This window comes from Mustelus asterias, chromosome 29, assembly GCF_964213995.1.
Source record: "Mustelus asterias chromosome 29, sMusAst1.hap1.1, whole genome shotgun sequence".
Taxonomy (NCBI): Eukaryota; Metazoa; Chordata; class Chondrichthyes; order Carcharhiniformes; family Triakidae; genus Mustelus; species Mustelus asterias.
Genome location: NC_135829.1, coordinates 24,899,819 through 24,926,400, shown reverse-complemented (window position 1 = coordinate 24,926,400; position 26,582 = coordinate 24,899,819). Strand labels below are relative to the sequence as shown.

General features: G+C 45.0%; 1 protein-coding gene across 1 annotated transcript in view; it reads right to left on the bottom strand.

The window, feature by feature from the left end:
- Positions 1-13,486: 13,486 nt before the first annotated feature.
- Positions 13,487-26,582, bottom strand: part of LOC144480591 (ras-related protein Rab-8B) — a 138,993-nt gene continuing 125,897 nt past the window's right edge. Inside the window, exons 7-8 of the mRNA XM_078200220.1 lie at positions 17,706-17,756; positions 13,487-16,231 (exon numbers count right to left, since the gene is read on the bottom strand). Coding sequence (XP_078056346.1) covers positions 16,136-16,231; positions 17,706-17,756 — 147 coding nt within the window. The 3' untranslated portion in view covers positions 13,487-16,135. The remainder of the gene's footprint in view (positions 16,232-17,705; positions 17,757-26,582) is intronic.

Here is a 26,582-nt window from a genome sequence, read left to right as displayed (position 1 = left end):
CCTAGTTTGTTAAGTTTCTTTGCCTGCCTTGGCCATTTTATTCCTGTAATATTTTATTGATAGTCTGGTTATGCCATATAGCCCACTCTCGGTCTTGACTCGCAGATATCCCGATCTTCCTTGGCCAAAGGCCGGTTTAAAATGCAGCTTCGCGCTGTTGCTGGGCAGAATAAGGATCTTTCGTTGGCGTTGAAATTTAAAGGTCTCTCAGCTGTGCAGAGGGGGTTTGAACGATTATCCATCCGGGTGTTCCCCTCTGCATTGTAGGCACGTTATGAATGGTGCCAATATGGCTTTTGGAAAATTGCCTACTTCACTACGGTCTCTAATTTATGAGTAAAAATGAGGGCAGATAACGTCATATCTAGGAACTGGTAGCGACACCTTTAGCCAGAGGACTGCTTAGTTCTGCCGCCATAAAAGGACATCCCTCTCTGCTCCATTACCATAGTCACGGTTGGGTTGTGAGGACACTGCACAACCAAGATCTCCAATATCTCCCTTGCAATTCCTTAGCTCCTCAGACCTCCTAGAATTTTCTAAACCCCTTTTCCGTGACTCCAAACGCTTCTGCATCTCCATTCACCACTGGAAATATGCAGACCACCGTACGTCTCTCTTACTGTTCCTCTCCTTTATTCCAAACACACATCCCAAACTTTCAATGCAGTCCCTATTAAAGGTACCATCAGGCGGAAAAGGCTTCTCCTTACTCTATGTCCACTTCACCCATTCCGGAACGTGGCTCATGTTTCCTGGCCCATAATGCACATACATATATGCACTATGTGTTCCCTTGGGGGGAAACTCATGTACCTTCCCTAATGAATTTCCCATGATCAAAGAGGGGATCTGTTCTATCTTGCCAGCCGGCATGGGACATGGGGACACATAGACAGGCAAAGACAACAAAATAAACAGTTAAGACCAACAAGAAAACAGTTAAGGCACTTATGATTCTAGCAGAGTGAAATCATCTGGTCCAGAGCGCCATCATGTGGCAGAAAAGGCTATTCATGATGTGGAGATGCCAGCGTTGGACTGGGGTAAACACAGTAAGAAGTCTCACAACACCAGGTTAAAGTCCAACAGGTTTATTTCAATGACATGTTGAAGGCTCCAGAGAAGATGAAGATGAACATCTCGCCAAGGCCATCCCCACACTCCCACTTCTTGCCTTCAAACAACCGCACAACCTCAAACAGACCATTGTCCGCAGCAAACTACCCAGCCTTCAGGAGAACAGTGACCACGACACCACACAACCCTGCCACAGCAACCTCTGCAAGATGTGCCAGATCATCGACACAGATGCCATCATCTCATGTGAGATCACCATCCATCAGCTACACGGTACATATTCTTGCAACTCGGCCAACGTTGTCTACCTGATACACTGCAGGAAAGGATGTCCCGAGGCATGGTACATTGGGGAGACCATGCAGATGCTACGACAACGGATGAATGAACACCGCTCGACAATCACCAGGCAAGAGTGTTCTCTTCCTGTTGGGGAACACCAATGGTCACGGGCATTCGGCTTCTGATCTTCGGGTAAGCGTTCTCCAAGGCGGCCTTCCCGACACACGACAACGCAGAGTCGCTGAGCAGAGACCGATAGCCAAGTTCCGCACACATGAGGACAGCCTCAACTGGGATCTTGGGTTCATGTCACACTATCTGTTACCCCCACGACTTGCCTGGGCTTGCAAAATCTCACTAACTGTCCTGGCTGGAGACAATACACATCTCTTTAACCTGTGCTTAATCCTCTCTCCACTCACGTTGTCTGTACCTTTAAGACTTGATTACCTGTAAAGACTCGCATTCCAATCATTATTTTGTAAATTGAGCTTTATATGCCCTGTTTGTGAACACAGCTCCCACTTACCTGACGAAGGAACAGCGCTCCGAAAGCTAGTGGCTTTTGCTACGAAATAAACCAGTTGGACTTTGATCTGGTGTTGAGACTTCTTACAGAAAAGGGTATAGCAGCACGAAGTAAAAAAGCAGAGAAACTGGAGTGCAATTTTGGACAATTTGGAATTTAGGTAACCAATCAAACAGCGATCGTGGTAACCAAGAAACGTACTTACGGGGACTCGAATCCCAGCAAAACCGTTCCTATACAGGGAGTCCAACCCCTCGGGGACTACCCCCCAAACCTTTATGCTGTACCCTGTGCACCTCGGTAATGTTTAACAGGATTGGGGCAGCACGGTAGCACAGTGGTTAGCACTGCTGCTTCACAGCTCCAGGGACCGGTTCGATTCCCGGCTTGGATCACTGTCTGTGTGGAGTTTGCACATTCTCCTCGTGTCTGCGTGGGTTTCCTCCGGGTGCTCCGGTTTCCTCCCACGGTCCAAAGATGTGCGGGTTAGGTTGATTGCCTATGCTAAAAATTGCCCCTTAGTGTCCCGAGATGCGTAGGTTAGAGGGATTAGTGGGTAAATCTGTAGGGATGTGGGGGTAGGGCCTGGGTGGGATTGTGGTCGGTGCAGACTCGATGGGCCGAATGGCCTCTTTCTGTACTGTAGGGTTTCTATGATTTCTATGATAGTGTGTGCATTCCCCGGTCAAGATGGCTCGATGCCCAAAACCAGGAAGCCGCGGTCTCTGAGCCGTTGGTCAGTGAGGCACCACGCTTCCTTCCCGTGTAGAGACCCCCGGGGTACCTCCAAAAACTGAGAGAGATCCTGGGTACCTTAGGCACTCTTAGTCAACTCGAATGCAAACAGCGTGAGACATCATGCATAATCGAATGCGAGGCCTTTAATGACTTGTGCACAAGGAGAACCACCCAGCAGCTGTCCTGCAAGTGTTTCTAACGTTACAGAAAAATAACTTAGCAATTAGTCAATTACAGCAAATCAGAAACTAGCAATTTTTCTAATCCTTCAGTTGCATACATATTCACCAATTAAATCCTGGCTTTCCGCCCTCTTTCATTCGATGAAAAACAGACTTCTGCCAATCCTTCACTTGCATAATGTATCCCCATATCCCGCCTCTGGTATTTGTTATCGAAAACTCTGGTCTTGCTCACCCTCTGGTGAAGGTTGAAAAGCAGAATGTTATAGGGTCTTTGCAGATGAAGATTAGGATGTTCATGCTAATCTTCACTCACTCCTTGTCCGTCTGCAAACTGATAAGTGAGGCTAGGAATAGGGAGATAGTACAATTGAACGCTTGGCTAAAGGACTGGTCCAGGAGGGAGGGCTTCATATTCCTGGATCACTGGGAAGTTTTCAAGAGAGGAGGGCACCTGTACAAGAAGGACGGGTCACAACTAAATTGGAAGGGCACGAATATCCTGGCTGGGAGTTTTGCTAGTGCAGTTCGGGTGGGTTTAAACTAATATGGCAGGGGGGTGGGGATCAATAAATTAGGTCTACAAGTGTAGAGGCTGGGGACGAGCCTGGGGCCAGGACAAGGCTGGCAAAGAAGAAGAGCACTCTGGGGAGGATGACCTCACTGGGCCTGGAGGTCTGAAGTGCATCTACTTCAATGCAAGGAGCGTAGCAGGTAAGACAGACAAACTTAGGGCCTTAATGCTTACGAGGAATTTGGATGTGGTTGCAGTGACAGAGACTTGGTTGAAAGAGGGACAGGACTGGCAGCTGAATATTCCAGGGTACAAGTGTTTTAGGTGAGACAGAGGAGGGGCCAAAAGAGGTGGGGGAGTAGCAGTATTAGTTAGAGAGCATATTACAGCGGTGCAGAGGGAGGACAATTCAGAGGGGTCGTGTAACGAGTCACTGTGGGTGGAGCTCAGAAACAGGAAGGGCGCAGTCACTATGTTGGGGGTATACTACAGGCCCCCCAACAGCCCAAGGGAAGTGGAAGAACGGATATGTCAGGAGATAATGGATAGGTGCAGGAAAAATAGGGTTGTTGTAGTGGGAGACTTCAATTTCCCTGGTATAGACTGGAAATCGCTTAGAGCTGGGAGTCTGAATGGGGAGGCATTTGTAAAATGCGTACAGGAAGGTTCTTTGGAACAATATGTAATTGTGCCCGACCAGAGAGGGGGCTATACTGGACCTAGTACTGGGGAATGAGCCCGGTCAGGTCTTCAAATTTTCGGTAGGGGAACATGTGGCAAATAGTGACCACAATTCTGTTCGCTTTAGGATAGCGATGGAAAAGGATGAGTGGTGTCCCACGGGTAAGGTGTTGGATTGGGGGAAGGCTAACTTTAATGGGATTAGGCAGAAATTGGCAGCTGTTGATTGGGAGAGGCTGTTTGAGGGTAAATCCACATCTGGCATGTAGGAGTCTTTTAAGGAACAGTTGTTAGGGCTACAGGATAGGCATATGCCTGTAAAAAAGGATAGGAAGGGTAGGATTCGAGAACCGTGGATAACCAGGGAAATTGAGGGATTGGTCAAAAAGAAAAGGGTGGCGGCGTACGTTAGGTCCAGGCAGCTAAAAACGGAGGGAGCTCTGGAGGAATACAAAGAAAGTAGGAAAGAACTCAAACGAGGAATTAGAAGGGCAAAAAGGGGTCACGAAATGTCCTTGGCAGACAGGATTAAGTAGAATCCCAAGGCATTTTATTCATACGTTAGGAACAAAAGGGTTGTCAGGGAAAAAATCGGACCTCTCAGGGACAAAAGTGGGGAATTATGCTTAGAACCCAAAGAAGTAGGGGAGATCCTAAATGAATACTTCGTGTCGGTATTCACAAAGGAGAGGGATGTGTTGACTGGGAGTGTCTCGGAGGGGAGTGTTGACCCGCTAGAGAAAATCTACATTACAAGGGAGGAAGTATTAGGCTTTTTAGGGAACATAAAGACTGACAAATCCCCAGGGCCTGATGGAATCTATCCCAGGCTGCTCAGGGAGACGAGAGATGAAATCGCTGGGCCTCTGACACAAATCTTTGTCTCGTCACTGGACACAGGTGAGGTCCCAGAGGACTGGAGGATAGCTAATGTGGTCCCGTTATTTAAGAAGGGTAGGAAGGATAACCCGGGTAATTATAGGCCGGTGAGCTTGACGTCCATGGTGGGGAAGTTGTTGGAGAAGATTCTTAGAGATAGGATGTATGCGCATTTAGAAAGGAATAAACTCATTAACGATAGTCAGCATGGTTTTGTGAGAGGGAGGTCATGCTTCACTAACCTGGTGGAGTTTTTTGAAGAAGTGACTAGAATGGTTGATGAGGGAAGGGCCTTGGATGTCCTCTATATGGACTTTAGTAAAGCGTTTGACAAAGTCCCTCATGGTAGGTTGGTGCAAAAGGTTGGATCTCATGGGATAAAGGGGGAGGTGGCTAGATGGGCGGAGAACTGGCTTGGTCACAGAAGACAGAGGGTGGTAGTGGAAGGGTCTTTTTCCGGCTGGATGCCTGTGACTATGTGGTGTTCCGGAGGGCTCTGTATTGGGACCTCTGCTGTTCGTGATTTATATAAACGATCTGGAAGAAGGTACCAACTGGGGTGATCAGTAAGTTTGCGGACGACACGAAAATGGCTGGACTTGCAGATAGTGAGGAACATTGTCAGAGGCTACAGAAGGATGTAGATAGGCTGGAAATTTGGGCAAAGAAATGGCAGATGGAGTTCAATCCAGATAAAAGCGAAGTGATGCATGTTGGTAGAACTAATATAGGGGAGAGCTATACGATAACTGGCAGAACCATAAAGGGTGTAGATACGCAGAGGGACCTGGGTGTGCAAGTCCACAGATCCTTGAAGGTGACGTCACAGGTGGAGAAGGTAGTGAATAAGGCATATGGCATGCTTGCCTTTATAGGACGGGGCATAGAGTATAAAAGCTGGGGTCTGATGTTGCAGTTGTATAGAACGTTGGTTCGGCCGCATTTGGAATACTGCGCCCAGTTCTGGTCGCCACACTACCAGAAGGACGTGGAGGCTTTAGAGAGAGTGCAGAGGAGGTTTACCAGGATGCTGCCTGGTATGGAAGGGCTTAGTTATGAGGAGAGATTGGGTAAACTGGGGTTGTTCTCACTGGAAAGGCGGAGGATGAGGGGTGGCCTAATCAAGGTGTATAAAATTATGAAAGGCATAGATAGGGTGAACGGTGGGAAGCTTTTTCCCAAGTCGGTGGTGACGTTCACGGGGTGGGGGGGTCATAGGTTCAAGGTAAGGGGGGGGGGGGGGTAGGTTTAACACAGATATCAGAAGGACGCATTTTACACAGAGGGTGGTGGGGGTCTGGAATGCGCTGCCGGACAAGGTGGTGGAGGCGGACACACTGGGAACGATTAAGACTTACCTAGATAGCCACATGAACAGAGTGGGAATGGAGGGATACAAAAGAATGGTCTAGTTTGGACCAGGGAGCGGCGCGGGCTTGGAGGGCCGAAGGGCCTGTTCCTGTGCTGTATTGTTCTTCTTTGTTCTTCTTTCCACTACCTGTTACAGAACACCTAACAACTTACCTACTAGGTTAGGCTCACCTGTCTGTAGTTCCCACGCTTTTCCCTGCAGCCCTTCTTAAACAAAGCCACAACATTTGCTACCCTCTAATCTTCAGGCACCTCACCTGTGGCTGTCGCTGTTGCCTGGATTAAACTCCATGGGCGTGATTTTATGGCCTCACTCAAGCGAGCCCGGAAATTCGCTCCCGCGGTCAATGGACATTTGTTGTCCACCCTTCGCCTGCTCCGATTCCGTGGTAAGCGAGGCAGCAGAATTCTGGCGCATATGCCATTTCTCTGCCCATATCTGCAACTGATCTATATAACCACCTTCTAAATTGTCCACAACTCCACTCATCTGTGTCATCTGCAAACTTACTAAACCACCCATCTACATTTTCATCCAAGTCATTTATACATAACACAAACAGCAGATATCCTAGTATGGATCCCTGCAGAACACCACTAGTCAGGTGGAAAGCAGTGGCAGGGGTTGACAGTCAGCATGAATTTATGAAAGGGAAGCTATGCTTGACAAATCTAATGGAATTGTTCAAGGATGTAATGAGTAGAGTTGATGAGAGGAAGCCAGTGGCTGATCGTCCAATTCAAGAGCCTAATCCTACTTTCTCCCCATAACCTTTGATCCCATTCGCCCCAAGTGCTATAGCCAGCCACCTCTTGAATACATTCAATGTTTTGGCATCAACTACTTCCTGTGGTATGAATTCCACAGGCTCACCACTCTTTGGGTGAAGAAATGTCTCCTCATCTCCATCCCAAATGGTCTACCCTGAATTCTCAGACTGTGATGCCTGGTTCTGGACACACCCATCGGGAACATCCTCCCTGCATCTACCCTGTTTAGTCCTGTTAGAATTTTATAAGTCTCTATGCGAGTCCCCCCTCCCCCTCTCATTCGTCTGAACTCCAGTGAAAACAATCCTAACCTAGTCAATCGCTCCTCATACGTCAGTCCTGCCATCCCCGGAATCAGCCTGGTAAACCTTTGCTGCACTCCCTCAAGAGCAAGAACATCCTTTCTCAGGAAAGGAGACCAAAACTGCACACAATATTCTAGGTGTGGCCTCATCAAGGCCCTGTATAATTGCAACAACACTTCCATGCTCCTGTACTCAAAACCTCTCTTAATGAAGGCTAACATTTCATTTGTCTTCTTTACCGCCTGCTGCACCTGCATGCTTACCTTCAGCGACTGGTGCAAAAAGACACCCAGGTCCCGCTGCACACTCCCCTCTCCCAATTTACAGCCATTCAAGCAGTATTCTGCCTTCTTGTTTTTGCTTCCAAAGTGAATAACCTCACATTTATCCAAATTATACTGCATCTGCCATTGATTTGCCCACTCACCCAGCCTGTCCAGATCATGCTGAAGGATCCTTGCATTCTCATCATAGTTCAGCCTCCCACCCAACTTGGTATCATCTGCAAACTTTGAGGTGTTACATTTTGTTCCCTCATCCAAATCATTTATTTGTGAAAAGCTGGGGTCCCAACACAGATCCCTGAGACGCCCCACTAGTTACTGCCTGCCAATTTGGAAAAGAAATTTAATTCCTACTCTTTGTTTCCTCTCTGCCAACCAGTTTTCTATCCATCTCAATACACTCCCCCCAATCCCATGCACTTCAATCTTGCACGATAATCTCTTATGCTGGACTTTGTCAAACGCTTTCTGAAAGTCCAAATATACCACATGAACTGGCACCCCCTTGTCAACTCTACTGGTTACACCTTCAAAGAATTCCAACAGATTGGTCAAGCATGATTTCCCCTTCATAAATCCATGCCGACTGTCTGATCCTGCCACTGCTTTCTAAATGATCCGCTATAAAGTCCTTGATAACGGATTGGAGAATTTTCCCCAGAACCGATATTAGACTTACTGGTCTATAATGCCCTGTTTTATCTCTACCTCCCTTTTTGAATATTGGAGTGACATTAACTACCCTCCAATCTGCAGGGATTGTTCCAGAGTCTATAGAATCCTGGAAGATGACCACCAATGCATCCACTATTTCTAGAGTCACTTCCTTAAGTACTCTGGGATGTAGATTATCAGGCCCTGGGGATGTTTCCGCCTTCAATCTCATCAACGTTCCCAGTACCATTTCTCTACTATTATTGATCTCCCTCACTTCTTACCTCTCACTAAATCTTGCATTCTCCAACATTTCTGGTACCTAATTTGTGTCTTCTTTTGTACTCAGCCTTTTCTTTGTCCCCTTCTATACATTCCCTCGTTTCTGCCTATAGGAGACCTACATGTCTTCACCGACCTCTTTCTCTTCATGTATCTATAGAAATTCTTTGTGTCAGTCTTTATGTTCCTTGCAAACTTCCTTTCATACTGTATTTTCCCCTGCTTAATCAATCCCTTGGTCCTTCTTTGCTAAATTCTAAACTGCTCCCAATCCTCAGACTTATCATTTTTCTTGGTCAATCTGCATGCTTCTTCCTTAGATTGGATACTATCTCTAATTTCCTTTCTAAGCCATGGATTGGCTTATAATGAAAGCAAAATATTGCAAAATCTGAAATACAAACAGAAAATGCTGGAAAAATTTAGCAGGTGCATCTGTGGAGAGGGAAAGAGTTAACGTCTCACGTCTGTATGACTTCTTCAGAGCTATGTATAGTTCTGATCTCCATTTTTAAACAAGGATATAATTGCAGTAGAAACATTGCAGAGACGGTTCATTCACCTGATTCCTGAGATGAAGGGCCAATCAAAAGAAAGGTTGGGCCTGTATCCACTGGAGAATGAGAGATGATCTTATTAAAGCATAGGATCTTGAGGAAACTTGACATGGTTAAGAACATAAGAACTAGGAGCAGGAGTAGGCCATCTAGCCCCTCGAGCCTGCCCCACCATTCAATAAGATCATGGCTGATCTGAAGTGGATCAGTTCCACTTACCCGCCTGATCCCTATAACCCTTAATTCCCTTACCGATCAGGAATCCATCTATCCGTGATTTAAACATATTCAACGAGGTAGCCTTCACCACTTCAGTGGGCAGAGAATTCCAGAGATTCACCACCCTCTGAGAGAAGAAGTTCCTCCTCAACTCTGTCCTAAACTGACCCCCCTTTATTTTGAGGCTGTGCTCTCTAGTTCTAGCTTCCTTTCTAAGTGGAAAGAATCTCTCCACCTCTACCCTATCCAGCCCCTTCATTATCTTATAGGTCACGAAAGATCCCCCCTCAGCCTTCTAAATTCCAACGAGTACAAACTCAATCTGCTCAGTCTCTCCTCATAATCAACACCCCTCATCTCTGGTATCAACCTGGTGAACCTTCTCTGCACTCCCTCCAAGGCCAATATATCCTTCCGCAAATAAGGGGACCAATACTGCATACAGTATTCCAGCTGCGGCCTCACCAATGCCCTGTACAGATGCAGCAAGACATCTCTGCTTTTATATTCTATCCCCCTTGCCATATAGGCCAACATCCCATTTGCCTTCTTGATCACCTGTTGCACCAGCAGACTGGGTTTTTGCATCCCTTTGCACAGTAGCACGTTGTAATTTTTTTCCATTTAGATAATAATCCAATTTGCTATTATTTCCTCCAAAGTGAATAACCTCATATTTGTCAATGTTATACTCCATCTGCCAGATCCTCACCCACTCACTCAGCCTGTCCAAATCTCTCTGCAGACCTTCTACGCCCTCCACACGATTCACTTTTCCACTTATCTTTGTGTCATCTGCAAACTTTGTTACCCTACGCTCAGTCCCCTCCTCCAGATCGTCTATATAAATGGTAAATAGTTGAGGCCCCAGTACCGATCCCTGCGGCACGCCACTAGTTACCATCTGCCAACCAGAAAAGCACCCATTTATTCCGACTTTCTGCTTCCTGTTGGATAGCCAATCCCCAATCCACGCTAACACCCTACCCCCAACTCCGTGTGACCCAATCTTCTTCAGCAACCTTTTGTGAGGCACCTTATCAAACGCCTTTTGGAAATCCAAAAACATCACATCCACCAGTTCCCCTCTGTCAACCGCACTAGTCACATCTTCATAAAAATCCAACAAGTTCGTCAAGCACAACTTTCCCTTCATGAATCCATGCTGCGTCTGCTTGATCGAACCATTCTTATCCAGACGGCCTGCTATTTCTTCTTTAATGATGGATTCCAGCATTTTCCCAACTACAGACGTTAAGCTAACCGGCCTGTAGTTACCCGCCTTTTGTCTATTTCCTTTTTTAAACAGCGGCGTAACATTAACCGTTTTCCAATCCGCCGGCACTACCTCAGAATCCAACGAATTTTGATAAATAACCACTAACGCATTCGCTATTACCTCTGACATTTCTTTCAGTACCCTGGGATGCATTCCATCCGGGCCCGGGGACTTGTCCACCTTCAGTCCCGTTAGTCTACCAAGCACTCCCTCCCTGGTAACATTAATTGTATTGAGTACCTCTCCTCCTACCAACCCTCTATCGTTAATATTCAGTAAAATATTTGTGTCTTCCACTGTGAAGACCGACACAAAAAACTTATTTAAAGTTTCAGCCATTTCCTCATTTCCCACTATTAAATACCCCCTCTCGTCCTCCAAGGGTCCAACATTCACTCTTGCCACTCTATTCCTTTTTATATATTTGTAAAACCTTTTACTATCATTTTTTGTATTTAGAGCTAGCCTAGCTTCATAACCTATCTTTCCTTTCTTTATCGCTTTCTTAGTCGTTCTTTGTTGTTTCTTGAAGCTTTCCCAATCTTCCGATTCTCCACTATTTTTGGCCACTCTGTACGCATCGGTCTTTAATTTAATACTCTCCTTAATTTCCTTCGTTATCCACGGCTGGCTATCCCTTTTCTTACAGTCCTTCTTTATCACCGGAATATATTGTTGCTGAGTACTGAAAAGGATCTCCTTAAAATTCCTCCACTGTTCCTCAGCTGTCCCACCTACCAGTCTCTTCTCCCAGTCCACCTTAGCCAATTCATCCCTCATCCTATCGTACTTCCCTCTGTGCAAACAGAGGACACTGGTATGGGACCCTACTTTCTCCTCTTCCATTAGTACCAGAAATTTGACCATATTGTGATCACTTGACCCAAGAGGGTCCTTCACAAGAACATCCTTAATTCTACCTACCTCGTTACACATTACCAGATCTAAGATAACTCGTTCCCTCATCGGCTCTGTAACATACTGTTCAAGGTAACTACCCCGACAGCATTCTAAGAACTCTTCCGCCATCCCACCCCTTCCAACTTGAGTCAGCCAATCAATATGCAGGTTGAAGTCCCCCGTGATTATTGCCGTTCCGTTTTTGCATGCATCCATTATTTGCTTGTTTATAGCCCTCCCCACCTCAACATTATTATTTGGGGGCCTATAGTCCACGCCTACTAGTGTCTTTCTCCCCCTACTATTCCTTATCTCTACCCATAACGATTCCACGTTTTGTTCCTTGGAGCCTATGTCATCTCTCACTACTGATATTATCTTTTATTAACAGAGCTACTCCATCACTTTTTCCTTCCTGTCTATTCTTCCTAAATGCCAGATATCCCTGGATATTCATCTCCCAGTCCTGGTCTCCCTGCAGCCACGTTTCTGTAATGGTCACTAGATCATACCCATTTGTGCTGATTTGCACCATCAACTCGTTAACTTTGTTCCAAATGCTTCGTGCATTTAGGCAAAGTGTCTTTATTCCAGCTTATCTGGACCTGATTTGATGAAACGCTATCAACCTGATGCTGAAAGGTTGTTTCTTCTTATGGGAGTGACTAGAAGTAGGGCACAGTTTAAAAATATGGCATCTCCAACTTAAAACAGGAGAGAATTTATTTTTCAGAAGTCTATAAGCCTGTGAAATTCACTTCTCCAGACAGCAGTGGAGGTTGGGTCATTGAATATTTTAATGGCCAAATTAGTTTTACTTCTTGGTCAATGCTGAGTTAGATTGGCTCCCTGGTCAATCAAGAATCTATGGGTCTGAAAGTAGAGACCACATTCAGTTCAGTCATGATCTTATCAAATGGGAGAGCAGACTCAAGGGGCTAAATGGCCTACTCCTGCTCCTAATTTGTATATCTGCATTCATCGGTTCTGATGATGCAACCACCCACAACAGCAGTGTTGGGATCTCTTCTTTCCGGAATTGAGGATTCCACCTCCCACATTCAACCCAGTTGACTAGCCCTAACCTGAGAACACCACATTTCACGCACTTTTGCCCTCACTCCTTCCCCTCCTGGAACAATAGGACTCCCCTCATCTTCACCGTCCACCTCACTATCTTCAGTTTATAACAGATTATTTCCTGCCATTTCTGTCACTCCAGTATGATACCGCCAGCAAACCTATCTTCCCAACCAATGATGGCACAATTGAAACCAAAGATGTATAAGAGGTTTTTTATTAATTCGTGGAACATTTGTGTCACTGGTTGACCAGCATTTATTGCCCATCCATAGTTGCCCTTGAACTGAGTGGCTTACGAGGCCATTTCAGAGTGCAGTTGCAAGTTGTTGTGGCTCTGGAGTCACATGTAGGCCAGACCAGATAAGGACGGTAGATTTCCTTTCCTGAAGAACATTAGTGAACCAGATGGATTTTTTCCAACAATCGACAATCGACAGTCATCATTAGATTCTGAAATCAAATTCCACCTTCTGCTGTGGTGGGATTCAAACCTGGGTCCTCAGCATATGAGCTGAGTTTCTGGATTAATAGTCCAGTGTTAACACCACTAGGCTGTTGTGAGATAGATTTACCTTTGCTTAACAAAAACTCTAAGGGCAACGGAACTGGAGGAGTGCCAAGTACAGTTAAGATGTAGATCAATTGTGATACAACAGAATGGCCTGCTCTTGTTTCTTGTTCCTGAACCGATGATGCACATAGCAGGAGTCAAGTTTCTAGAAGTCACTTCGATAGGTCCATCTGACGGATGGAGACATCAGGAGCAGTATTCCAAAGCCATTCCCTCCAAAAGGCAGCAGCCTGACCATAACATGACTGTCAACTAAAGACTAGTGTTCATTTTGCCATTTAATCTTTATTTCAGACTCATTATAAAAAAAGTCCACACGGAATAATAAAACCCATCAAGTTTACTTAACAGAACATCAGTACATGTGAATTATTCCGATTCAAATGTTAAAACACTTGTCATAGGAACCCATCCCATTCATTTAGCTGCAACAACTTACAATACTGGTAGGGACTTGCAAATACGTTTACAGATGCTTAATTTTAAAAAAAAACATTTAAAATTTCTGAAGCTGTTTTTCTTAAGGGGGCAAGAAAGAAGAAAGGGGTGTGTTATGATTTACCTTAATATAATACAATGCACTAAAATAATGATGGTCCCTGTTAAGTGTCTTTAGCAGACTATTTATAAGGCCATAGAAAAACATTACATTGTTATTTCTGTCTAGAAGTGAACAGGTTTATGCAACATGATACCATCATGAGCACAAATCATATGCGCTGAATTATCACAAACTCACTTGTGCCACACGCTGCATTTCACAGGACCAAGATTAAAAATAAACACTGAAGTAGTTTATTAAGAGTTAACAATAATAAAGTGCAGCCCTGGAAACAGTAATACTGCTGCAAATATGCATTTTCTTCTATAGTCAAGTCTCTTGTAAACCAGACACAATGATCCTTTTATGAAATAAAGTTACTTCAGTAAAATCCACAGGGAATAGTCTTTCTTTACGATAATTAGTATCTGTACTGCAAGCCAACCCCCAGTTCTGCAGTCTTACTGTTACAGTGTTGTGAATAAGTTCACAATAAGAAAGCATTATCATCAATGCAAATCGTTTCTTTTAGAAACCTCACTCTTGCCATGCGGAAAGTGAACTTCCTACGGCCCTCTGCGATGTATTTACAATTTAGCATAGCTACATTTAAGAAAATAGCAAACATTTTATACATCATAGCATTTACTCCAGCGTACTGCTGGGTCAAGAAGCACATCTGATTTAGTTGTTACAAGCTGGAGAAAGTTGTACTTGGAGTCGGGGATGTGTGTGTGTGCGTGTGTACATACACACACACAAACATCCTTACAGCAAAGAATTCCCAGTAAATAGTTGCTAATCAAATGAAGTAAAATCTTCTAAGACACCTGAGATGCAACTGAAATTTGACATGTGCTCTTGACAATAGCCAGTTCGTTTATTTAAAAAAATGAAATAAAAAAGTTAGTCCAATGTTATTAAACACACTTTGAAATTGTAGAAGACGATCCCGAGCATGTTGCTGCAGTTTGACAGATGTAAAAAGCATGCCTCAGATAGGCTGCTGCCACCACACAATGCGCAAAGCTATGGTTTGAAAGAAGCAGTCAGCACTCTAACGCTCCAGCAGTTAGTGCACACAGACCATGGTGCTGTAAGAGAAAGCCGCTTGAATCTGATTACGCAGTTTACAATGCATCAGATGAGACAGAGGCAGTTAGTGTCTGGTAGCAAGAGGCAGTTAAAAGTAAAAATGCAACATATAAAGGGGCTGTCCATAAAGTAAATATGTATACCAGTAGGAGGGTGAGATTTCAAATGTCCTGCACAGGGGTGAGGAGAGGCTGATCAAGGTGACATAAGAAAGATGGTGCAGTCACTTAAGGGGAGTTTGAAAGAGGGAATGGTAATCAGAGTCAGATTACCAGAGGCACTCACAATTAATACTCACAACCAGTCACAAATCATTTATACTCCTGTTGCTGTCTTTAAAATGATCTTCCTTCCTTAACCCCTATCCCACTCCTCCAAAATTCATTCTCACATTATTTGAATGTTTCTCTGGTTCTTCCATTGCTGTGCCTCTGAAAGTATGGACCCCTGGCCAACGTACCAGCCCATAAGCATCCTGTGGCACTGTAAATGTGAGAGCCCTAGGCAGCTAATCAGGCTATTTAGCCACAAGGACCATCACACTGAACCTTAACTTGCCTTAAATCTTGGCTGATTTCCCATATTGACTATGGGATACTGACTGAGTCCCACTGTGGCACTCTTGCAATTGGCTGAGTAGTTAACTAGGATAGGTGACACAGAAAAAGGAAAGTTTTACTAAAACAATCAAGTCAGCAGTCAGCTGACCAATTTTTACTTGTGTTTTTGATAAAATAAAGAACTGTCTAGAGATCCCACAGTAGTCCAGGACTGCATGTGCTATTACTTACAATATCCATTTTCTGCTCTAGTTAGGTCAAACTCTGCTACCCAAAATAAAACAAGAACATGGGATACAAATCTGTTTGGTTTTGGTGAAGTACAGGGAGGGGAGGGGTGAAGAGGGAAAAAGAGCTCAAAAATGGAAGTACTTTTGGGGTACTTCTGGAAAGCGACTGGCCAACAAGTTTTTGGGAGAGACAGCAGGAAGGTAATTCCTGGCATACATAATTGACAGATGGCTTCAGACACAGACAACAGTTTTCACAACAGGCAATTCAGGTTAAAATTGATACAAATTATTCCTGCATTTCCAATTTTCATTTTCATCTCTGATGATGATGATGATGAATGGGAGGGGGAAGAGGGGAGGAGAGGGGGTGGGGGGAGAAGAACACTCGAGTGAGTACCTGCACAGCCCACTCAGCAAGACCAACGGGTCATCTGCAAACAGCGAGCTCTCAGCAGCAGAAGGTGGAATTTATTTCAGAGGCTGATCAACACTGCTTTCAGAGAAGCAAAAAAAAGGTTGCTGCAGAGTCTGTCATAATAAGTCCGTCAAAGCAACGTACATCGGAAGAAGCTGCTTTTCTTTGATTGATTCTTTGCGGTGATTTTAACTTGCCCACTGCTTCCTGGAGGACTGTTTTCATTCTAACAACAGAGAAATGCATAGGTATGAATATACTGAAGCAAGTTATTAATACATGAAGGTAGGAGTAGTAGATCAGTAGCACATCAAGAGAAATCTCGACTGGACTTGTGCCATCACCTTATTACATTGTGTATTTCCAAGTCCTGCACTTTCCCCCAAGTCCATTGACAAAATTCAGTTAAAGTCAAATTATTTTGATTAGAAAATGTGCACTGTTCAGATTACACCAATGCCCATTTGTCATCAGCGTGGGAAAGGAGTGAAATCTATAACTTGGGGAATGAAAACTAGAATCATTGGGGCAATCTGAAGCTAGTGGATATTCAGATTCCAGTAATTCCAGTATGCCCGTTCAGGTACACGGAGGGAGAATTTAGCATGGCCAATGCACCTAACCAGCACGTCTTTCGGACTGTGGGAGGAAACTGGAGCACCCGGAGGAAACCCACGCAGACACGGGAGAACATGCAGACTCCACACAGACAGTGACCCAAGCCGGGAATCGAACTGTGAGGCAGCAGTGCCTCCCTATAAGTAAGCAGCTCACAAATTAACTAATGATGAAGGAGGAAACCAATGAAGTGTAATCACACAGAAAAATTACTATCGATGGTTTGGGAGCTCATCTGGGGCCAATGCAAACGCACATGAGGACACTGTCCAAGTCACTGTTCACATGAACAAGTCAATCTTCTTGGAGAACTGAAAATGGGACTTAAATCAACCACCAGCTTATGTTCACACTCCAGCACTGAAGGAAGCCAGAGAAAAGTCTGGAGACCTTCATTTGTGATGTGGAGATGCCGGTGTTGGACTGGGGTAAACACAGTAAGAAGTTATGAAAATTCATTTGTGGCAGGACATGTAATAGAATCAGGAAAGATGGAGGATAAACCATGAAGAACATATGCTATAACGTTTTGATAAAAATTTGCCCAATGATTGTTATTTACAGGCACAGAATGAATAGTCATCCAGTTTTACAGGACAGAAAGAGGCTCTTCAGCCCGTTGTGTCTGTGCCAGCCAAACATTATCTATTCTTATCATATTTTCCAGCCCTTGGTCCATAACCTTGTATGCTATGACTTTTCAACTGCTCATCTAAGTGCTTCTAAATATTGACGGTTCCCGCTTCTTTCAGGTAGAGAGGTTCAGATTCCCACCACTCTCTAAGTGAAAACGTTATTCTTCAAATCCCCTTAGAATTAATGTCTGGGGCAGGAGATTCAATGTCTCCTGGTAACTAACCCCTCTATTAAGGGGACACATATTTTCCTATCTACCCTAGGTCCCTCATAATTTTGTACACTTCAATCAGGTCCCCACCTCAGCCTTTTCTGCTCTAAGGAAAACAACCTCGGCCTCGCCTGCCTCTCTTCAGCTGACACAGCCAATTCTCAGCATTTCAAACTGCATCTGGAAACCAAGCTCTAAAAATTTAAAGATTGCTACTTTAGAAATATTTACATACCATTTTCCTGTTCAGCTTTGTCATGATATCTCGTGCAAGTGTAATAAATGCCTGCGAAGAAGATGAATCATTAATACGTGTGTAGCCGCTGTTCAATGCACCTGTTACTCAGGCAATGGAGTCAGGGTGCACTGCATGCTTCATACCACAACCCAAAAAAAGACAAGCTATGGTTTCCTGACCACTCATCAGGTTATTGCGATGTGAACTATATACTTTTCCCACTCAGTTAAATCCAGAAACAGTGTGCAGTAATTGTTCCCCCAAAATCAAGATCTCACCATGAAAGCTGCATTCTGCCTGCAGGTGATAAGGGTCAAAATGGTTAATTTCACAACGTGCTCCACATGATTTTATAGAAAGTGTTCAAATTATTGTGCAAGGTGTTAACTCCAGCAGCTTGGGGTCCACCAACATAACAACGATATCTCTTTACAAGCTTAGTTTCTTCCTCAAAAATAAAACAAGTTTCCTGGACAGAAAATATTTGCCTGACGTGTTCAGAACATACGAACAATTCAAAGGCACATTTAGAATTATTTTCATGCGCAACTTGTGCCTCAAAGTTAAAAGCAGTTGTGGTTTTGCAAACACTGTGGGGGTGATTCTCCCACCCCGCCTGACACCGGATTTCCAGCGCTGTCAGATCCGCACTGGAAACCAGCAGGAATACCAGGTAAGTAATTTACATCTATTTTTAATGTCATTTTGATGTAATGAACAGGCCTGGGACTGAATTCTCCAGGCCTATTAGCCTCTCTTCCCCCCCCCGCCAGAGTGTTTCACTCCAGCTGGGTTTACAGTAGGACCTACTTTCAGGGAAATTTCAGGACAACCCCGCTGGAGTGAAGAGTGGGGTGGGGAGGGGGGGGGGGGAATCAGGGCCCCCTGCGGGGTTGGGCGGGGGTGATGCCCCTAGGCATGGGCACAGTGCCAGCCTGGCCCCCTGGCACTGCCCAAGGGTCAAAGTGCCCATGCCCAGGGGCATCTTGGTACTGCCCAAAAGGGGCAGGGCTTAGGGTACAATCAGTGGGGGTGGGGGATCCCACTGCCTCTCTCGGGAGGGGGATCAATGGGGGCAGGAAAGAGGCCAGTGATCGTTTTGGGGGGAGTGGGGGGTGTCAGCGCCACGATCGAGCCGTGTGGGGTTCCCGGGCTGGTTACTGATTGAGCTGGCCAACAAACGGGAGGCTGTCAGTTTGGGGCCACTGTGCATGTGCAGAGGCCTGCTGATTTCAGCCTCTCCAGTGAGAATAGGCCCCGCCCCCTGAAATGTAATAATATTCACGCCGGTGACCTCTGCAGCGTACAGAGTGTGGGAGATTCTAGTGTGAACTCCCACTGAAAAAACTAGCGCATGTTACTCCAGTTTCCCATAAATTTGACACTTAAAACTTTTTTGGGAGATTCGCCCCCTTTGATTCCATATTTTCAGAATCTTACTCTTGATTTTATTCCAATAGGTTACATCTCGGTTTCTGGCCAACTCCAGAGATTTACAATTTTGGAGCAAAATTTGCTCATAGATTTCAGAAGTTTTGATTTCAGCCAGTCATGAATCCCTCAACTTTTAAATCCTGTAGTTGCAAATGTGTGGCTTTACTTAGCTTCATCTATGATCATAAGGTCAGAGGTGGGGGTGTTTGCTGATGACTGCACGATGTTCATCACCTTTCGTGACTCCTCAGATACTGAAGCAATCCATACTCAAATGCAACAAGACCTGGACAATATCCAAGCTTGGGCTGACAAGTGGCAAGTAACATTCATATACACACAAGTGCCAGGCAATGGCCATCTCCAACAAGAGAAATTCTAACCATCACCTCTGGATATTCAATCGCATTATCACTGAATCCCCCACCATTAGGGGGTTACCCTTGACCAGAAACTGAATTGGGCTAAGCATATAAATACTGTGGCTAAGGAGCAGATCAGAGGCCAGGAATCATGGGGCATGTAACTCACCTCCTGGGGCAGCAAGGTGACACAGTGGTTAGTACTGCTGCCTCACAGCGCCAAGGACCTTGGTTCAATTCCTGGCTTGGGTCATTGTCTGTGTGGAGTCTGCATGTTGTCCCCATCTGTGGGTTTCCTCCAGGTGCTCCGGTTTCCTCCCACAGTCCAAAGATATGTGGGTTAGGTGCTAAGTTGCCCCTTAGTGTCAGGGGGACTAGCTAGGGTAAATATGTGTGGTTACAGGGATAGGGCCTGGGTGGGATTGTGGTCGGTGCAGACTCGATGGGCTGAATGGCCTCCTTCTGTAATGTTGGATTCTATGGTCCAAGTCAGGAATGTGATGGAATACTGTCCTGTTGCCTGGATGAGTGCAGTTCCAACAATACTGAAGAAGCTCGACACTATCCAGTACAAAGTAGCGTGCTTGATTGCCATTCCTTCTACATTTAGTTCCTCCACCACCAATGCACAGTGGCAGCAGTGTGTACCTAGAAGATACACTGCAGGAACTCACCAGGTAAAGGTAAAGTCACCATAGTCCCAGATAACCACAGGCACTGACAGGTGGTGTTTTAACCTGAGGATCACCACACGTCAGGCAAGGGACATGGTTGAGAAGGCACAGCCTTTACAAATAACCTCAGCCAGTATGGGGAATTGAACCTGCACTGTTGGTGCTGCCAACCAGCTGTCCAGCCAACTGAGCTAAACCAAATTCAGCAAGCATCCTTTGACAGCACCTTCCAAACCCACGACCACTACCATCTAGAAGGACAAGGGCAGCAGACACATGGAAACACCACAACCTAGATGTTCCCCTCCAAATCACTCACTATCTTGACTTATAAATATTTTGCCGTTCCTTCACGAATCTCTGGGTCAAAATCCTGGAATTCCCTCCCTAACAGCACTGTGGGTGTACTGACATGAAAAGGACTGCAGTGGTTCAAGGCAGCACCTTTCCTTTGATTTGATTGTCACATGAACTGAGATACAGTGAAAAGTATTGCTTCTTGCATGCTATACAGGCAAAACATACCGTTCATAAAGTACACAGGGGAAAGGGAAAAGGATAGGGTGCAGAATATAGTGGTACTGTTACAGGTAGGGTGAAGAGAAAGATCAGTAAATGTATGATCGGACCATTAAGCTGATCTTTCTCTTCACCCTACCTGTAATTCCAACACCATATTCTGCACCCTATCCTTTTCCTCCCCATGGGAAATTAAGGTTGGGAAATAAATGCTGACCTAGCCAATGAAACCCACATTCCTGGAATAAATAAAAATATTGCCAAGGCTGAAAGATTGCAACAGTGGAGATGGGGAGATTTGATTGAGATATTCAAAATTGAGGGGCCTGGATAGAGTGAATGGAAGGGCCTATTTACTTCAGCCAATGTCTAACGGAGTGAAATCCAATCATTCAGCTCAGAGCATTGATTTAAAGTGATTGGTAGAAGGATTGGGGGAAGATGAAGATTCTCTGTTTCACTCAGAGGATTGCTACAGGTAAATGAGATAGAGAATCTGGTGAACTGGTGCGGCAACAGTAATCTCTCCCTCAATGTCAACAAAATGAAACAGATTGTCATCGACTTCAGGAAGCGTAAAGGAGAACATGCCCCTGTCTACATCAATGGGGATGAAGTAGAAAGGGTCGAGAGCTTCAAGTTTAGGTGTCCAGATCACCAACATGTCCTGGTCCCCCCCATGACGACACTATAGTTAAGGAAGCCCACCAACGCCTCTACTTTCTCAGAAGAATAAGGAAATTTGGCATGTCAGCTACGACTCTCACCAACTTTTACAGATGCACCATAGAAAGCATTCCTTCTGGTTGTATCACAGTTTGGTATGGCTTCTGCCCTGCCCAAGACCACAAGGAACTACCTTCTGCCCTGCCCAAGACTACAAGGAACTACAAAAGATCGTGAATATAGCCCAATCCATCACGCAAACCAGCCTCCCATCCATTGACTCTGTCTACACTTCCCGCTGCCTCGGCAAAGCAGCCAGCATAATTAAGGACCCCACACATTCTGGACATACTCTCTTCCACCTTCTTCCTTCGGGAAAAAGATATAAAAGTCTGAAGTCACGTACCAACCAACTCAAGAACAGCTTCTTCCCTGCTGCTGTCAGACTTTTGAATGGACTTACCTTGCATTAAGTTGATCTTTCTCTACACCCTAACTATGACCATGACACTACATTCTGCACACTCTCGTTTCCTTCTCTATGAATGGTATGCTTTGTCTGTATGGCGTGCAAAAAACAATACTTTTCACTGTATGTTAATACATGTGACAATAATAAATCAAATCAAAGAGACAAAAAACCTCAACCCATTTAAAACCTGCAGGGCTACGGACAAAACGCTGGAAAGTGGGGTTAGGCTGTGTGGTGCGTTTTTTTGGCTAGAGCAGACAGGATGGGCCAAGTTCCGTGCTATACATGTTTTATGATTCTGATCAACTACTTTCAAGAAACAATTCAGAAAAATCTGCTTCCATGGACTACCTTTTGGTTTATCCATTAGCAAAGAACTGTTTTAACAGTTTTTGGACACAAGAAAAGAAAATTTTCCTGGATGCTTATACATTGGCGATGATATTGCAGTGATGGACAAAACCCAAGGAAGAGCATGACCAAAATTTACATTCACCGATGGCAGCAGCTTTTCATAAAGGATTGGTCTTCAACGGCAAGATGTCAGGTGACGGCAGAATCATTTTTTGGCTATTTATTCAAGTTCCAGGATTCGTCCCGACTCTGGTAACCTCAAAAGATGCAAGGCACATGCCGACTCTCCAGGACAGAGGATTTGCAGAAATGTCTCGGATTCTTCAGCTTAGCGCCACAGATGCCCAACTTCACTGATTAAGCACCATCATTGGAGAGTTAAGTAAGGATGTTGTGTGTGATTGGAGAACCAAAAAGATGTATTTGACTCACTTAAACAAGCACTGTCTGAACAGAAATGCGTTCTACCATATTACGACCCAAGAAAGGAGGTGTTCTTACAGCACCTCAAAGGGTTAGGAGTGTGCAGTATGCATGCATTTGACTCCAAATGTCTAATGAAGTGAAATCCAATCAAACAAAGTGCAAGACACACACACTGGTATTCAGTACCACAAGATTGCATACATAGCTATTTGGTAAGCTATTCATTGTGGAAATTAATCACAACCCACTGGAAATTATTTGAAGGAAGTCACTGATGAGTGCACCACTCGGACTTCAGCGATTTCTAATAAAATACGTGGACACGACTTCGAAGTCGGTTACAAAATGGATAGCAAAATCTTTACTACAGATACACTGAGCAGATTATTCAATCCAAAAAATATTATGGACATTTTGAGAGACTTACACAAGTAGACATCGAAGTAGAAGATGTACTCGGTGTTAAATCTGATGGGTTTTGGTCAACATACATGCAATCAACTTCAGTTGGAAACAGCAAGTGATCCACACCTGAAGGCATTATGGAGAGTCATTGTCGAAGGTTGGCCTGTTATGACACAGAAGTGTCACGACATCCTCGGATGATTTTGGCTGTACAGAGATGAGCTAGATATTTCAAGATGTGCGGGTTTCAAAGGAAAGCAGATGCTTGTATCTGAAGCTCTTCACCAGTATAAATTGTCACAATTACACCAGGGACAGAGTGAACAAGACACCTGGACAAGAGAAACTGTGCATTGACCAGATATCAGCAATAATATTGAAAAGGTAGCGAGGATGTGCAGAGCATGCCACAGAGTCACTAACTGCAATTCTTTTCCTCACAAAATTCCATCACACCCTTAGTTCAAATTGCAATAGATTCATTGACAACTTTCTCCCAGTCACTGATTACGTTTCCAGGTCTGCAATCACTAGATAGTTGAAGAATACTTTGGGTGTGTCTGTGGCAGACACGGAGTATAATATTCAATTTTTTTGATGCCCTGAGTCACAGTCCCCAATGGGTGACGTTAAGGAGAAACGGAAGCCAGGCTAAGGGAATCGTACAACTGTATAACACATAGCAATCTAATTACCTCTTAAACATATGCAAAGATGAACTCCAAAAATGAAATTGGGGAAAAACACAACTGAAATAATTGAGCAGTGATAATAGACAGAATGCCAAAACATAGAACATAACAGCGCAGTACAGGCCCTTCGGCCCTCGATGTTGCGCCGAACAGTGGAACCAATCTAAAGCCCCTCTAATCTACACTATTCCAATATCATCCATATGTTTATCCAATAACCATTTGAATGCTCTTAATGTTGACGGGTCCACCACTGCTGCAGGCAGGGCATTCCATGCCCTTACTACTCTCTGAGTAAAGAACCTACCTCTAACATCTGTCCTATATCTATCACCCCTCAATTTAAAGCTATGTCCCCTCGTGTTAGCCATCACCATCTGAGGAAAAAGGCTCTCACTATCCACCCTATCTAATCCTCTATCATCTTGTATGCCTCTATTAAGTCACCTCTTAACCTTCTTCTCTCTAACGAAAACAACCTCAAGTCCCTCAGCCTTTCCTCATACGATTTTCCCACCATACCAGGCAACATCCTGGTAAATCTCCTCTGCACCCTTTCCAACACTTCCACATCTTTCCTATAATACGGCGACCAGAACTGTACGCAATACAGGGCGGCACGGTAGCACAGTGGTTAGCACTGCTGCTTCACAGCTCCAGGGACCTGGGGTCGATTCCCGGCTTGGGTCACTGTCTGTGTGGAGTTTGCACATTCTCCCCGTGTTTGCGTGGGTTTCCTCCAGGTGCTCCGGTTTCCTCCCACAATCCAAAGATGTGCGGGTTAGGTTAATTGGCCATGCTAAATTGCCCCTTAGTGTCCCGGGATGCGTAGGTTAGAGGGATTAGCGGGTAAAATATGTAGGGATATGGGGATAGGGCCTGGATGGGGTTGTGGTCGGTGCAGACTCGATGAGCCAAATGGCCTCTTTCTGCACTGTAGGGTTTCTATGATACTCCAAATGTGGCCGCACTAGAGTTTTGTACAGTTGCAGCATGACCTCCTGGCTCCGAAACTCAATCCCTCTACCAATAAAAGCCAACACATTGTACGCCTTCTTAACAACCCTATCAACCTGGGTGCCAACTTTCAGGGATCTATGCACATGGACACCCAGATCCCTCTGTACATCCACACTACCAAGTATCTTACCATGAGCCCAGTACTCTATATTCCTGTTACTCCTTCCAAAGTGAATCACCTCACACTTTTCCGCAATAAACTCCATTTGCCACCTCTCAGCCCAGCTCTGCAGCTTATCTATGTCCCTCTGTAACCTGCCACTTCCCTCCGCACTGTCTACAACTCCACCGACTTTAGTATCATCCGCAAATTTACTAACCCATCCTTCTATGCCCTCATCCAGGTCATTAATAAAAATGACAAACAGCAGTGGCCCTAAAACAGATCCTTGCAGTCCACCACTAGTAACTGAAATCCAGGATGAATATTTCCCATCAACCACCACCCTGATTTCTTACAGCTAGCCAATTCCTGATCCAAACCACTAAATCACCCTCAATCCCATGTGTCCGTATTTTCTGCAAAAGCTTACCATGGGGAACCTTGTCAAACGCTTTGCTGAAATCCATATACACCACATCAACCGCTTTACCCTCATCCACCTCTTTGGATACCTTCTCAAAGAACTCAATAAGGTTTGTGAGGCACGACCTACCCTTCACAAAACCGTGCTGACTATCCCTGATCAAATTATTCCTTTCCAGGTGATTATAAATCCTATCTCTTATAATCCTTTCCAATCCTTTGCCCACAACAGAAGTAAGGCTCACCGGTCTATAATTACCAGGGTTGTCCCTACTCCCCTTCTTGAACAAGGGGACAACATTTGCTATCCTCCAGTCTTCTGGCACTGTTCCAGTAGACAATGACGACCCAAAGATCAAAGCCAAAGGCTCTGCAATCTCAAAGAACAAAGAGAACAAAGAACAATACAGCACAGGAACAGGCCCTTCGGCCCTCCATGCCCGCGCCTTTCCCTGGTCTAAACTAGTCCATTCTTTTGTATCCCTCCATTCCCACTCCGTTCATATGGCTGTCTAGATAAGTCTTAAACATTCCCAGTGTGTCCGCCTCCACCACCTTGCCTGGCAGCGCATTCCAGGCCCCCACCACCCTGTGTAAAATATGTCCTTCTGATATCTGTGTCAAACCTCCCCCCCTTCACCTTGAACCTATGACCCCTCGTGAACGTCACCACCGACCTGGGGAAAAGCTTCCCACCGTTCACCCTATCTATGCCTTTCATAATTTTATACACCTCTATTAAGTCTCCACTCATCCTCCATCTTTCCAGGGAGAACAACCCCAGTTTACCCAATCTCTCCTCATAACTAAGCCCCTCCATACCAGGCAACATCCTGGTAAACCTCCTCTGTACTCTCTCCAAAGCCTCCACGTCCTTCTGGTAGTGTGGCGACCAGAACTGGACGCAGTATTCCAAATGCGGCCGAACCAACGTTCTATACATCTGCAACATCAGACCCCAACTTTTATACTCTATGCCCCGTCCTATAAAGGCAAGCATGCCATATGCCTTCTTCACCACCTTCTCCACCTATGATGTCACCTTCAAGGATCTGTGGACTTGCACACCCAGGTCCCTCTGCGTGTCTACACCCTTTATGGTTCTGCTATTTATCGTATAGCTCCTCCCTACATTATTTCTACCAAAATGCATCACTTCGCATTTATCAGGATTGAACTCCATCTGCCATTTCTTTGCCCAAATTTCCAGCCTATCTATATCCTTCTGTAGCTTCTGACAATGCTCCTCACTATCTGCAAGTCCTGCCAATTTTGTGTCGTCCGCAAACTTACTGATCACCCCAGTTACACCTTCTTCCAGATC